This window comes from Nomascus leucogenys, chromosome 10 (genome assembly GCF_006542625.1).
Source record: "Nomascus leucogenys isolate Asia chromosome 10, Asia_NLE_v1, whole genome shotgun sequence".
In the NCBI taxonomy this organism is placed as follows: Eukaryota; Metazoa; Chordata; class Mammalia; order Primates; family Hylobatidae; genus Nomascus; species Nomascus leucogenys.
In genome coordinates this window covers 25,743,038-25,757,934 of record NC_044390.1, presented here as the reverse complement: position 1 = coordinate 25,757,934, position 14,897 = coordinate 25,743,038, and the positions used below count along the sequence as shown (strand labels likewise).

Genomic DNA, 14,897 nt, shown 5'->3' with positions numbered 1-14,897 from the left:
GGGGTTGCAGTGAGCTGAGATCGCACTACTGCACTCTAGCCTGAGCAACAGAGTGAGACTCTGTCTAAAAAAAAAAAAAAACCCAAGAAGCCATATACTGTATGATTCCATTTATCTGAAATATCCAATACAGACAAATCTATAAGGACAGAAAACATATTACTGGTTGCTGGGGGACCTAGGGGCAGAGGAAGAAAGGATATGAAGGGTATGAAGTTTCCTTCAGGGTAGAACAAATTTTGGAACTAGACAGCAGTGATGGTTGTAAACACTGTGAATGCCCTAAAAATGCTGAACTGTACACCTTAAAAGAGTGAATTTTATGGCATTCGAATTACATTTTAATAACAGGCAACAGTATGATCAATTTAGTCATTAATTTCTAAATAAATGCACAAAATGCACTTAAAATGACACCAAATATTATAACATGGTTTATCTTTCATTATAATGAAGAAACTCTAGATGTTGTTAGACTTCATAATTCAGAACAAGTTATTTTCTGACATTGTACTACAGCTAAAACAAAGTAAAGATGTGAGTGGATTTGTGAAATCTAGAGCCATATATCTAGAAGTTACTTTTCAGGAAAAAATAAAACCCTACGTTAGAAAAAAATCTAGTTACTGGTACCATCCAGTCACTTGGAGTTTAAATAAGCTAATCAAACTACCACACTGTATCTATTTCCTACCCATGCTAGGCAAATTAACATTACTACTATGAGGTAATGCAACATATGCTGACACAATCTGCAAATTATTACCTGTTTAATCATACAAGTCATTAAACTTCACTGTGCCTCAGTTTACTCATTTGTAAAATAAGAATAATAAAAGCATCTCCCTAGGACTATCAAGGAATTAACTGAATAGAAAGTACTTTGAATAGTACCTGGTACACACTAATATTATATAAATATTAATAATATTTATGACCTAGAAAAGTTCAGAAATCCACCAGTCCACAAAATGTACAAGAATCCCAATTTATTTTAAATAATCATTTTATGACTTTCATGTACTGTTTCCAAATCTATTAACTAGAAAGGTCACTGCTATTGCATGCCTGACAGCATTGGGTAAAATATAGAACATATCCTAATATAGAAATAATAGATCTTCCCAGGCGTGGTGGCTCACGCCTGTAATCCCAGCACTTTGGGAAGTGAGGCAGATGGATCACTTGAGGTCAGGAGTTTGAGACCAGCCTGGCCAACACAGTGAAACCCCGTCTCTAACATGGGTGACACAGTGAGACTCTGAGAAAGAAAGAAAAGAAAAGAAAAGAGAAAGAAAGAAAGAAAAAAAGAAAGAAAGAAAGAAAGAAAGAAAGAAAGAAAGAAAGAAAGAAAGAAAGAAAGAAAGAAAGAAAGGATCTTGAAAGGAACACATTTCTTTAGAAAGGGTCATATATAGCCCAAGAAGACTCTCTTTCTTCAACTAATGAGAGATACATTTGGTCGTCTTTAGTTTGGATTTCCCACCGTTAAAGAATCTGGCTGATTTCTGGCCAGGTGCAGTAGCTCACACCTGTAATTCCAGCACTTTGGGAGGCCAAGGCAGGCAGATCTCTTTAGCCTAGGAGTTCAGGATCAGCCTGGGCAACACAGAAAAACCCCGTCTCTACAAAAAATTTAAAAATTAGCTGGGTGTGGTGGCACATGCCTGTAGTTACAGCCACTTGGGAGGCCAACGCTGGAGGATCACTTGAGCCAGGGAATTGAGGGCTGCAGTGAGCCATGATTACACTACTGCACTCCAGGCACCGCAGTGAGACCTTGTCTCAAAAAAAATTAATAAATAATAATAATAATCTGGCTGACTTTTCTGGTTTTGACCCTTGACCAACAAACCAAGGAAGTTTGTATCTACTTGGTGGTTCTCAAAACAATAACTACTGGTTAAAACGATGATCATGGTGAAACCCCGTCTCTACTAAAAATACAAAATTAACCAGGCATGGTGGCGCATGCCTGTAATCCCAGCTACTCAGGAGGCTGAGGCAGGAGAATCACTTGAACCTGGGAGGTGGAGGTTGCAGTGAGCCAAGATTGCCCCAATGCACTCCAGCCTGGGCGACAAGAGCAAAACTCCGACTCAAAAAAAAAAAAAAAAAAAACATAAAGTTCCACCTAGGAAAAAAAGTTAACATTGTTGTGCTGCAACATCTTAAATCTTGAATGAAAACTATGTTTCTAAATGAATTATTCATCTCTAAACTTGAACCAGTTCTAGTCGGTTTCTTATGAAAGAGCTTGAGAATGAAGTTGAGAACTAAAGGTCTTAACTGGCCATCCCCAACCTTTTAGGCAACAGGGAGCAGTTTCATAGAAGACAATTTTTCCATGGACCAGGGGGATGGCAGGGAGGATGGTTTCGGGATGAAACTGTTCCACCTCAGATCATCAGGCATTAGATTCTCATAAAGGTGCATGTAACCTAGGTCCCTCACATGGGCAGTTCACAATAGGGTTCACGCTCCCATGAGAATCTAATGCCATTGCTGATCTGGCAGGAGGCAAAGCTCAGGAAGTAATGCTCACCCACTGCTCACCTCCTGCTGTGTGGATGGTTCCTAACAGGCCACAGACAGGTAGCAGTCCACACCCCGAGGGGTGGGGACCGCTGGCTTAAAGTATTTCACAGTGTCTCAAATTAAATGCATTTATGTTATGTAGAAGTCTTATCTTTTTTTTTTTTTTTTTTTTTTTTGAGACGGAGTCTCGCTCTGTCGCCCAGGCTGGAGTGCAGTGGTGCAATCTCGGCTCACTGCAAGCTCCGCCTCCCGGGTTCACGCCATTCTCCTGCCTCAGCCTCTCCGAGTAGCTGGGACTACAGGCACCCGCCACCACACCCAGCTAATTTTTTGTATTTTTTAGTAGAGACGGGGTTTCACCATGGTCTCGATCTCCTAGAAGTCTTATCATTTAAACAATGGCAAAGATTTAGTTTACTGAACCATCTACCCAGAGTTAGTTCTGCTATAATACAACATTAAGTGTTTCTAAAATCACTGTGTTATGCAAAAATCACTCAATAAAAACATAGTGGGTCAGGCATGGTGGTTCATGCCTGTAATCCCAGCACTTTGGGAGACTGAGGTGAGAGAATCACTCGAGGTCAGGAGTTTGAGACCAGTCTGGCCAACACGGCAAAACCCCATCTCTACTAAAAATACAAAAATTAGCCGGGCATGGTGGCAGGTGCCTATAATCCCAGCTACTTGGGAGGCCGTGGCAGGAGAATCACTTGAGCTCAGGAGGTAAACGTTGCTTGAGCCCAGGAGGTAGAGGTTGCAATGAGCCAAGATCATGCCACTGCACTCCAGCCTGGATGACAAGAGACTCCAACTCAAAAAAACAAAAGCAGGAGGGGATTATACAAAAAATGGGGTTGGAGGACAATGTTCTAAAACTTCATCAGTGACACATTATAAAAGATAGTAGCCTAATATAAAGTGGTAGTACAGTTTTACAGGTTAAACAGCTAAGAAATACATAAATACAGCATTTTATCTTGATAAAGTAGTGAGGTTTCTTTATAGAAGCTGGTTGACAGCAGAAGGGTTGCAGCTTGTGGGTTAATATGAAATGTGAGAAAGAAGATATCTGAAATTAGACTGGAAGTTGTAACATCACATATGGAAGCGATAGGGACAGGAGGCAGGAAAATTCTGGGCAGAAGAGGGTGGTCCTGGTGAGGATCCCACCCTCAACCCTTGAACTGTGGCCCAAAGTGAGAACATGCATTCTTGTTTTCCTGCTTGAATGTTGCCCTTTTCCAAAACCACCCATGGCCTGTCTTGCTCCCCATATCCTGTGCCCATAAAAACCTCAGGCTGTGCCACCAGAGAGAGGAGAGGAAGAGAAGAGGAGAAGCAGTTTGACTTCAGAGCAATGGCTTGACAATGCTGCTCCAGGGAAAGATTATCTTCCCACTCCATCACCTTTCCAGCTCCCCTTTCATTGGCAATATAATCCTCCATATTCACCACCCTTCAATTCGTTCATGTGACCTGATTTTTCCTGGACACTGAATGGGTGCAAATGCTAAAGGCTGTCATACTGACCCTCTGCTCTCACTAGCGGAGAGCAACTGCCTCACTTCTAGAAAAGGCAGAGGGCCCACTGAACTGTTTAACACTTAAGCCGTCCGTGGATGGCAAAGCTCAAAGAGCACTAACTATAATACTCCTTCTGGGACTTCAGGGGTAGTGGGCATCCCCCTAGATACTGCCATGGGGACAGTACAGAATTCATTCCTGCCAGGGTCCAAAAGCGCTCACCCTGGCTCTTGCACCTGCTCACCTGTGCTCCCCCTCCCACGAGGGGTAGAATGCAGTGGGTTTGAGTGAGTGGAATTTGCCCCTGCCACACCAAAGTGCCCGGCTAGGTCCAGCACCTGTGCACTCCAGTTCCTGCCTGCAAAAGGGCCAGGGAAACTTTCCTGCTTCAGAAGCAAAGCTGTAGCTCATACTGAGGTACCTGGTAGATGTTTGCCAGGAATGCCTGAGAACCTTCTGTGTATTCCTATGCAGCTTGGTTGAGCTGGGCAAGGTTTTCAGCATTTACCTAGCATTTCTGGTGAACAAAACTGTATATAAGCAAAGGTGAAATTTGAGTTAGGGTCAAACTGTTCCCTAATGTACCAATTAGGACCAATTTGCATTTCCAAAGCAAGCATTATAGCAGAATTGACTTTGCAAGAAAATTCTGACCCTGAAGAAAAAGAATCATAGTCATGTTTTATCCAAATAAAGTAGACAGAAATTGTTTACCAAAGCAGTGATACTGAGGATTTCTGGTATATTTATGCTACACTTCGTTTAAAAGGCAGAAATCACTCAGTTGATACTAGCCATTATTTAGAGAACCTGAAAGGTGAAGATACTTGTTACATTAGGTGAGCAGTAAAATTACACACTGAGGCCAGGCACAGTGGCTCATGCCTCTAATCTCAGTACTTTGGGAGGCAGAGTTGGGAGGATCACTTGAGTTTGAGATCACCCTGGGCAATATAGAGAGATACTGTCTCTACCAAAAATTTAAAAAAAAAAAAAGAAAAAATTACACATTGAAAAAAAAACCCCACAAATTCGTAACACTGATCCATCTTTACTAAATCTTGAGTTTCAGAAATTACATAACCCTCACCTCCAAATAGTTCCCTACAGTTAAACACCTTTTTATAAGGAAAACCGGGAATATGTAAGACACATTCTACAAAAGTCAATTCAAGTTTTAAAATACAGCATAATTAGACTGAGCACGTAACAGACTCAAGGCTAAAAATGTACATTCTTATTTGTGACAAAAATTAAGTATTTAATTCATAATTTATAAGAGCATACATTCAAATGAATCTTCTGGGTGTTTAAACCTCCTAATGACTTTAAGAGTTATTTCTAGCTATATAAAATTTATATATATATTTATATATATATAAATCTTGTATTTATATATAAATCATACAGTGTATATATTTTATATATTTATATATCATATATAATTTATGTATGATACATATAATTTCTTGTAAGTTATTTGGTTTACTGAAAATATTTTCTATTTTCAGTTATATATATATATAAAATAAGTTACTAGGTTTACTGAAAATATTTTCTTACATATGATGCCAAATTTCTATCTTTTACTCTATTCTCCCTTTTCTTCATTCCCATTAGTCAGCAGACACCTTCACTAAGAAACACCTATTCTCTAGTCATTGCTATAACTTGCTGACAGATTAATGAAAATAACAAACTGTTGATATAAAGTATAACACATTTCTACTAGATAAGAGATAATTTCATATACAGATTCTAGGTTTTGTGGCTTTCTAAGTTTTTGTGTCTTTTTTTCTCTTTTTAGATGGCATTAAAATGGAGCTCCAAACCAATAAAAAATGATGGGAAACTTTAAGATATTTATCACAGTATTAAACAGGGGCAAATCTTTGAAAGCTGAAAAGTGAACCACATGCTCTAGGCTATGAGAATACAAGTAAGAAAAGTACAAACACATGGACATATCACAAGTAATGGTCTCAAAAGTTTCACAAAAATTCATAGGAGAATAAATTTGCCTTCTGATTTAACACAATGACATGTAAATAAAGCTTTTGATAGGATTTATAAAATTATTCCCCTCTTGATTCTAATTAAAGAACACAAATTTGCAAAGTGTCATTCGTAATTTAAGACTATTATTTGATAAGAACTAAATGTATAAGATCAATACAACAAACTTGGTAAGTTGCCACAGTTTATCTTTAGTCTCCAAATCAAAAACTAATCCTAAAAATTTTTTGATTTGAGAATGTGGTATGGGAACAGACCACATCAAGGCTATTTCATAATTATTTCTGGAAAGAGAAAAAGGATTTTTTCCAGTCTAAACTATTAATGGCAAACAAAAACAGGTTTCATTATACCTACATCAAAATTACCCAGAAATGAAAATAAAAGCAGTAACAGTAGTAAATGTATTGAGTGTTTTCCCATGTGCCAGAAACTATTTCAGACTTACTCTTCTGATTGTCTTGGCCTTCTCATCTCTTTCTATTGCTAATAAATACTGTAGCCCATGACAAAAATTAAATTTTATTTTTATATAATATTGGTTAATGAATGTTTTATTTTAAATGAAATAGCCAAAATATTTTAAACTCCAACATACAAACAGATGAAAATAAGTGTTTTACATGTATAAATCTAGGCAGATGGTCTTACATAATTAATAAAAATGTGGGCTCCAGAGTCAGGCTGCCAGAGTTCAAATCCAGAATTTACTGTTGACTAGGTTTATAACCTCAGAAAAATTATTCTACTTATTTAACCTCACGTCTCTCATCTATAAAACGGAAATAAATATTATTCCTGCCTTATAAGATAATCATGAGAATTGAAAGAACTCTATGTAAAGCACTTTGGACACAGTAAGTACTCAATAACATTTATCATTCTAGGATTATTAGCACAAGTATGACCACATGCTTCTGCAACCTTTATGGCCTCAACAGGGAAGAAGGAAGTGAATATCCTAGACACCTCCACTGAAAAACTTCTTGTACCCAATTCTGATTTTCTTCCTATACATATACATGCACAAACATATTCTCTGGTTAGAAGTGTTACTCATTGTGTACAGGTGGTACAATGGACTGATCTGTATCCTCCCAAAATTCATACGTTGAAGCCATAACCCTCAATGAGATGGAGCCCTTGGGAGACAATTGGGTTTAAATGAGGTCACAAGGATGAGACTCTCATGATGGGATTAGTTCCTTTATAAAGAAGGGACCTCAGAAAGCTTACTTTCCCTCTTCCTCCCTCTTTCTCTCTGCCATGTGAGGACACAGTGAGAAAGTGGCTACCTATAAGGCAGGAAGAGAGTCCTCACCAGAACCTGACAATGGTGGACATGCAGCCTCCAGAAATGTTGAGAAAATTAATTTCTGTTGTTTAAGTCACCAGTCTATAGTATTTTGTTATGGCACTCCGAGCTAACTAATACAGATGGGTCTACTTATATTTTCAACGTTTAAATACATAAGAAATAGCAATTCAAGGCATTTATTTTGCAAAGTTCATCAGACCCATGCAAATTCATGGTGAGTTTTCAAAGACTTCGGCATGTCAGAATAAGCCATGGTTAGGCAGACATGATACTCCTGCTTACAGTATAATTTATTTTTAAGAGCACAATAGAAAGGTTTATTACTTTTCAAAAAGCTGCTTTAAATAGTTCTAGTTAAGTCAGTGTCAGACAGACATTACATTCATGTCTATAATATGTTTAAGTCATAAGGATTCTTACCTTTTATATCTGCCTGAAACTGTTCTAGGTGGCTCCTGCAAAATAAAAATAATTATGTATCAGTTTGAGTATGTATGTACACATTACTTATTATATAAAATAGTTGATAGAGAATACCTAATTTTAAAAAGACCAACTTGAAGCAATTACTGTTTTAAAAAATTCACACTGGTGGTCAAACAAAACAAGAGTCTACATCTGATTTTTCAGTCCAAATCAATCACTTTTTTAAAATTATGTTTTTAATAAAGCAGTATTTTAAAAGCTCAGAAAATGGACAAGGCCGGGGGCATCATTCATCATCCAGCTTAAATCCTCTTAAATCCATTTCAGCTTAAATCCTCTTGAAAGTCAAGGGGCATTAAAAAGTACCACCTTTATATATATAGTTTTTTTTTTTTTTGAGACGGAGTTTAGCTCTTGTTGCCCAGGCTACAGTGCAATGGTGCCAACTGGGTTCACCGCAACCTCCGCCTCCTGGGTTCATGTGATTCTCCTGCCTCAGCCTCCCAAGTAGCTGGGATTACAGGCATGTGCCACCATGCCTGGCTAATTTTGTATTTTTAGTAGAGACGGGGTTTCTCCATGTTGGTCAGATTGGTCTCGAACTCCTGACCTCAGGTGATCTGTCCACCTCAGCCTCCCAAAGTGCTGGGATTACAGGCGTGAGCCACTGCGCCCGGCCTTATAGTCTTTAGTCTTTATATATCTCCCTTTGTCTTTTTTATGCCATCAATTTTTCTAAAACTTACAACTTACCAAATGCATATAGTAATTAGTTCCTATTATTAAAGACTATATATACAGCTAAAAATGAAAAGTGAAAAAGTGCATTTTAATATTGTGCTGATTCTAAGTTACTAAAAAAAAGATTGCTAAAAGTTAACATTAACCATTGGGGTAGAAAAATTGTTACCTTGCAAATAACTAGGCAGTCATTTCTCTGTTCAATCTTTTGACAGTCTAGGTCCTCCAAATACTTCTGCAGTTCCACTTTAATAAAACAGGTCAAAATCAAATGATGTCTTTAAAAATTGATAACTTTTTTCCTAATTAATCATTAAGTTGCCAAGAGAGATCCTACAATTAAAGAAGTTCTCATCTGGTTAAAGTAAAAGAATAAGCTACCTTTATAAGATAACCAGTTCCACAGTAAAAGAGTAAATACTGACTGCATGATACGATAAAACACTAGCAATGTGGGGAAACAGTACAGCAAACCATATGATTAAGAGGAGGGATCAGATCAAATTTCCAACCAGACAGGCTACTCCGTAGCTAGGAGACTATGGGTTTAACCTCTATCAGTGTCTACTGATCTCTAAAATGGAATAACAGTGCCTATTTTATTGGGTTGTTGTGGAGATAAAATGACATAAGTGAGTAAAATTAGCACAGTCCCTTCCAAACAGGCTTTCAATTTCAATTTGATAGCTAAAACAAACAGAAAACTAACTGGGATATGGAAAAATCTTAATTGAATTTTCTGCATGGAATTTGAGTAAGTCTGTCTTAATTATCCCAAGTCAATAAATTCTCATTACAGAGGCCTGTATCACTTAGTTTAATATAATTTGTATCTCAATTTTTCATGTATATATCTTATATTCTAAGTAAAATGTAAGTGTCTGGCAGATAAGAACCCTCCACCAGCAATTCCTTTCTTTCTCCCCTAAAACCCCAGCTCACCTAGTATGCAATAAATATATATTGACAACTTAGGGAAATAACTTCCTTAGTAATCTGCAGTTACAAAAAAGTACCATTTGGGAAGTAACCAGTCACAGGAAATAACCAGGTGAGAGGATACTTGAGCGACTGTGTATGTGGGCTTGACCTCATAACAGGCTTAGTTCTGTGGAAGTCATGCCTTGACAGTTGACACAAAGACATTTTAACCCTCCCTGAGCATCAGCTGTTCTTACAGCAAGGACAACAACAAAACCTGGCAAGCAAACTTTAAAGAGTTTCTTATCTGCTTGTCATTAAGCAGATATCCACGAATCTATACTTTTGTACCAAACATGTAAAACAGATCCCCTATTTATTTAGATGGTTATTTAACGTAGAAAGAAATATTAAGCTTATGTATACTCACTCAAAAAGTATACTTTATTAAATGTGAGTGATAATGATTCATACAGAAGTTTTTCCAGCTGGGCGCAGTGGCTCATATCTGTAATCCTAGCACTTTGGGAGGCCGAGGGGAGTGGATCACTTGAGCCCTGGAGGTCAAAACCAGCCTAGGCAACATGGCAAAACTCTGTCTCTACAGAAAATACAAAAATTAGCTGGGTGAAGTGGCGTGCGCCTATAGTCCCAGCTACTCGGGAGGCTGAAGTGGGTGGACTGCTTGAACTCAAGAGGCAGAGGTTGCAGTGAGCTGAGATCACACTTCTGTACTCCAGCCTGTGCAACAGAGCAAGACCCTGTCTCAAAAAAAAAAAAAAAAAAAAAAAAGAAAGTTTTTCCCCTGGTAGTTTCACAAACAGTATTTGCATTAACATTTTACAAAGAGCTTCTTTTATTAAATTCCCTAATATTACCCTATATGAACTAAACTAAGGCATATGATGTCTGTCTACACATGCATGAGAAAAAATGCCAGAATCTCCAAAATAAAGTTCTAAAACATCACATATCATTTCTCACACATCTGTCTCATTTTGGTTATATTTGAAATATCTCAGAACATGCCACATGAAGCTTGATTGCCCAGATTGCCTTTTACTGAAATGAAGTCAGCAAAATTGCTAAATGAGAGCAACCCTTACTAGATTTACTGATTTGTGGGTTACTGGTATATCAACTGAAATGGTATGAATAACTTGGCAACAAACACTATTTCTGAGGCTTGAAATAGACTTTTTCTGTAATATGATAAAACTTAGAATAATAGAGATGTAGAGTACAATTTTAACAAAAACAGAAATGTAAAATGGAGGGCATTTTCAGCAACTCTAAATTGCAGTGGCATTATAATAATTTCATACTTTGACCCAACTATAAATGACTTAAAAGTCAGTATCAGACAAGTTTTGAGTTAAGTATGCTAACCAGAAGTCATGTAAAAATATCAGATTTCTACATTTCTCTACAGTTGTTTGGGTTTTTTTTTAAACACTCAGTCACTTAAAACATACCTCAGTAAGTTTTACACAGTATTTTCCACACTGCTAGCCTGATACAGTTGATAAAATTAGAACTCCCACATACTAGGTTGGTGCGAAAGTAATTGCGGGTTTGCCATTACAGTCATTCCATGCTCATGTCTGAGATGTACAAATAATCAGAATTTAAGCTATACTTATTTCTTGTATATAGCTAATATTTCAATAGTTAAGATTTTGAAGCACACAGACGACACTTAAGTTTATTCCTTATTGGTGGATTTGAATATGGTCTTTTATTAGAGATTATACATTTTGAAGCTAAATTTTATTTTATAGTGATTCTTGTTTTTGGCAGGGCGCAGTGGCTCACACCTGTAATCCCAGCACTTTGGGAGGCCAACGCAGGAAGATCACCTAAGGTCTGGAGACCAGCCTGGCCAACATGGTGAAACCCTGTCTCTACTAAAAATACAACAATTAGCCGGGCCTGGAGGCAAGTGCCTGTAATCCCAGCTACTTGGGAGGCTGAGACAGGAGAATCGCTTCAACAGAGGAGGCAGAGGTTGCAGTGAGCTGAGATCATGCCACTGCACTCCAGCCTGGGTGGCAGAGCAAGACTGTCTCAAACAACAACAACAAAAAAAAATTTTAACAGTAAAATGTTCCCCACACTAGATAGATTATACCAGTATGATTAGAGACTGGGAGGGGCAGCAGTCTTCTTACGCATGTTAAAAATGGGCAATTTAAGGTGGAGTTTAAAGTGATTTCTATATCCTGGCCAAAAAGAGAAAACTGGGCATATCTTAAATTAGAAATGTTAGATTAAAAAAAAAATTAACCTATATGGTGCAGTGAAAGGGTCCCTTATAATTTTTTTAGCTTTATTTTTAATTGACAAATAATGATTAGATATATGTATAAGGTACAAAGTGATATTTTTATTTCAACACATGTATATATTATGGAAGGATCAAATTAGAGTAATTAGCATGTCTGTCTGATATATTTTGGATGTCCCCTCCAAATCTCATGTTGAAATGTAATCTCCAATGTTGAAGGTGGGGCCTGTTGGGAGGTGACCGGATCATGGGAGTGGATTTCTCATGAATGGTTTAGCACCAACGAGATCTGGTTAAGAGTATGGGACCTGCCCCCTCTCTCTCCTGCTCCTGCTCCTATCATGTGATGTGCCTGCTTTCACTTTGCTTTCCTCCATGAGTAGCTCCCTGAGGGCCTCATAAGAAGCTGAGCAGATGTTGGTGCCAAGCTTGTACAGTCTGTAGAAGTGTGAGGCAATTTAACCTATTTTTCTTATAAGTTATCCAATCTCAGGTGTCTCTTTATAGCAATGCAAAGAACAGCCTATACAGAATTACCTCAAATGCTCATCACTTCTTTTTTATCGTTTCTTTTTTTGAGACACAGTCTCGCTGTCACCCAGGCTGGAGTGCAGTGGGGTGTTCTCAGCTCACTGCAACCTCCACCTCCAAGGTTCAAGTAATTTTTGTGCCTCAGCCTCCTGAGTAGCTGGGATGACAGGTGAACACCACCATGCTCAGCTAATTGTATTTTTAGAAGAGATGGGGTTTTGCCATGTTGGCCAGGCTGGTCTTGAACTTCTGGCATCAAGTGATCCACCCACTTCGGCCTCCCAGAGTGCTGGGATTACAGGCATGAGCCACCGCACCAGGCCCTTATCACTTCTTTCTGGTGAGAACATTTAAAATACTCTTAGCTATTTTGAAATATACATTATTATGAACTATAATCACCTTGCTGTGCAATAAAACAGAAATTATTCCTCCTATCTAACTGTAACTTTGCACCCATTGGCCAATGTTTCTCCTTTCTCCACCTACCTTAGCCTCTGGTAATCACCATTCTACTCTCTACTTCTATGAGTTTGACTTTTTTGGATTCCACATGTAAGTGTGATCACTGCGACAAAATGGATGAAGGCAGAGGACATTATGTTCACTGAAATAAGTCCCTAATAATTTTAACGAGGAAAATGCTTGACATTCTTACATGTTAGAACAAAATTCCACACAAATATAAACATCACCTTAGATGTCTTAACTATATTTCTGTAGCCACAAAAATTTCCAGACAAAGAAACAACTATATAATTATTTGGCACTTTAATAATTACTACTGCATACTAAATAGGGAAAAAAAATGGAGAAATACAGTAGTCCTTTTTCCCTTATCAAAGCTTTCACTTTCTACAGTTTCAGTTACCCATGGTCAACCCATGGGTATTAATAAAGCTAGATTAATAATTTTTAATATTTATATTATTTAATAATTTTAATTAATAAAAATTTTAGTATTTTAATAAATTAAAATATTAAATGGAAAACTTGAGACATAATTTACAAACTTTAAATTGTGAGTTGTCCTGACCGGCATGATGAAACGTGGTGCTGCCCTGCTCCATCTCACCCAGGGCCTGAATCATCCCTTTGTAAAACATATCCACAGTGTCTAAGCTCCCTACCTATTAGTCACTTGGGAGCCACCTTGGTTATGAGACTAACTGTTGTGGTATCCCACTGACTGTGTTCAATTAACTTTTCTTTTACTTAATTGCCCCAAAGTACAAGAGTAGTGATGCTGGCAATTCTGATATGCCAAAGAGAAGCTGTAAAGTGCTTGCTTTAAGTGAAAAGGTGAAAATTCTCAGCTTAATAATGGAAGAAAGAAAAATCATATCCTGAAGTTGCTAAGATTTATGATAAGAACAAATCTTCTATCCATGAAATTGTAAGGAAGGAAAAACAAATATGTGCATAGTATATATAGCATTCAGTACTATCTATGATTTCAGGCATCCATTGGAGGTCTTGGAACATAACTCCCTTTGATATGGGTGGACTGCTATACTAATATCATTGAAATGGCTTGTAAAAAGTACAACTGTTAAGACTGGTACTGGTCTTAAAAGTTTCAAAGACTACGTAATTAGATCTCCCCCAAATCCTCAAGTCTGTTATACAACTGATTTCAAATATACTCTTTCTAAATAATCTTCCTTGCAATGAGATGGTTTCTATTACTAAAGGGAAGGGGAAAGATCTATGTAGAGCTGAGAAAATGTTGGCAAAGCACAAACTGTTTTGTGTAAGTTTAAATAAAACACTCTGCTTTATTCAAGCTTATAATGATCAGTAAGGAAATCCCCATGAAAACAGTCTTTACAGGTGCAGTGGCAGATCAGAACTTCTAACGTATAAACAAGTATAACAGCATAGGTGAAATAAGATCAGACAAATACAAGCCAGATGAATACAGCAAAGTAATACTGATGTTATTCAAATAATCTAGCAACAAAGCCACAGCCCTCAGTAAAATTATGGCATAACATGCTAACTGACCCTCAGGACTAACTTAAAATATCTATGTTGCCATGTATAATTTGGTATGATATATTGTTGAAGATGACTGCAGAATAAAATTTCTCTTATAACTGATAAAATAAGAAAATGAAAAATAAGAGCTTTATCAAATTAACAAAGATTTTAAAAGGAAAAACTCATCCTTCCCTTTCCTTTCCTGAATAATTAAGTCCTAAAGCCATTAGGCAGGGCAGAGCAACGTGAGAAAACACAATGGCTCAGATCAGGGTATCAGAACCTGTCATAAAGAAGAGCTGCTTGGCATAGAGAATTCAAGTCCAAGCAAACCAAGGAGACTGCCCACATAGCACAGCTCACTCAGCCTGACCTAAGAAATCAGAGCCTGAGCAGAATGAGGAAGATTTCCACAAAGCAGGGAAGGGGAGGCCTCATTCGTGAGGCCAGGTCAGAAAGGGGGTCTCATAAAGGGGCAGCCAGAGTCCCAAGTAGAATGTGAAGTTTACCTTTACAGGAGGGTGGCTCAGAAAAGGGTGATAGAGCTCTAGCAGGGTAAAAAATGTCTACCCTCCAAGAGGCAGCCTGGCATGGGGTATTCTGTGCCAG

At 37.8% G+C, this 14,897-nt stretch overlaps 1 protein-coding gene across 2 annotated transcripts in view; it reads right to left on the bottom strand.

Annotated features, from left to right (window-relative positions):
• PAWR (pro-apoptotic WT1 regulator) overlaps nt 1–14,897 on the bottom strand; it is a 109,816-nt gene that overhangs the window by 13,959 nt on the left and 80,960 nt on the right. For both annotated transcript variants that reach the window (XM_030819919.1, XM_030819918.1), the window contains exon 4: nt 7,820–7,854. In XM_030819919.1, coding sequence (XP_030675779.1) covers nt 7,820–7,854 — 35 coding nt within the window. The remainder of the gene's footprint in view (nt 1–7,819; nt 7,855–14,897) is intronic.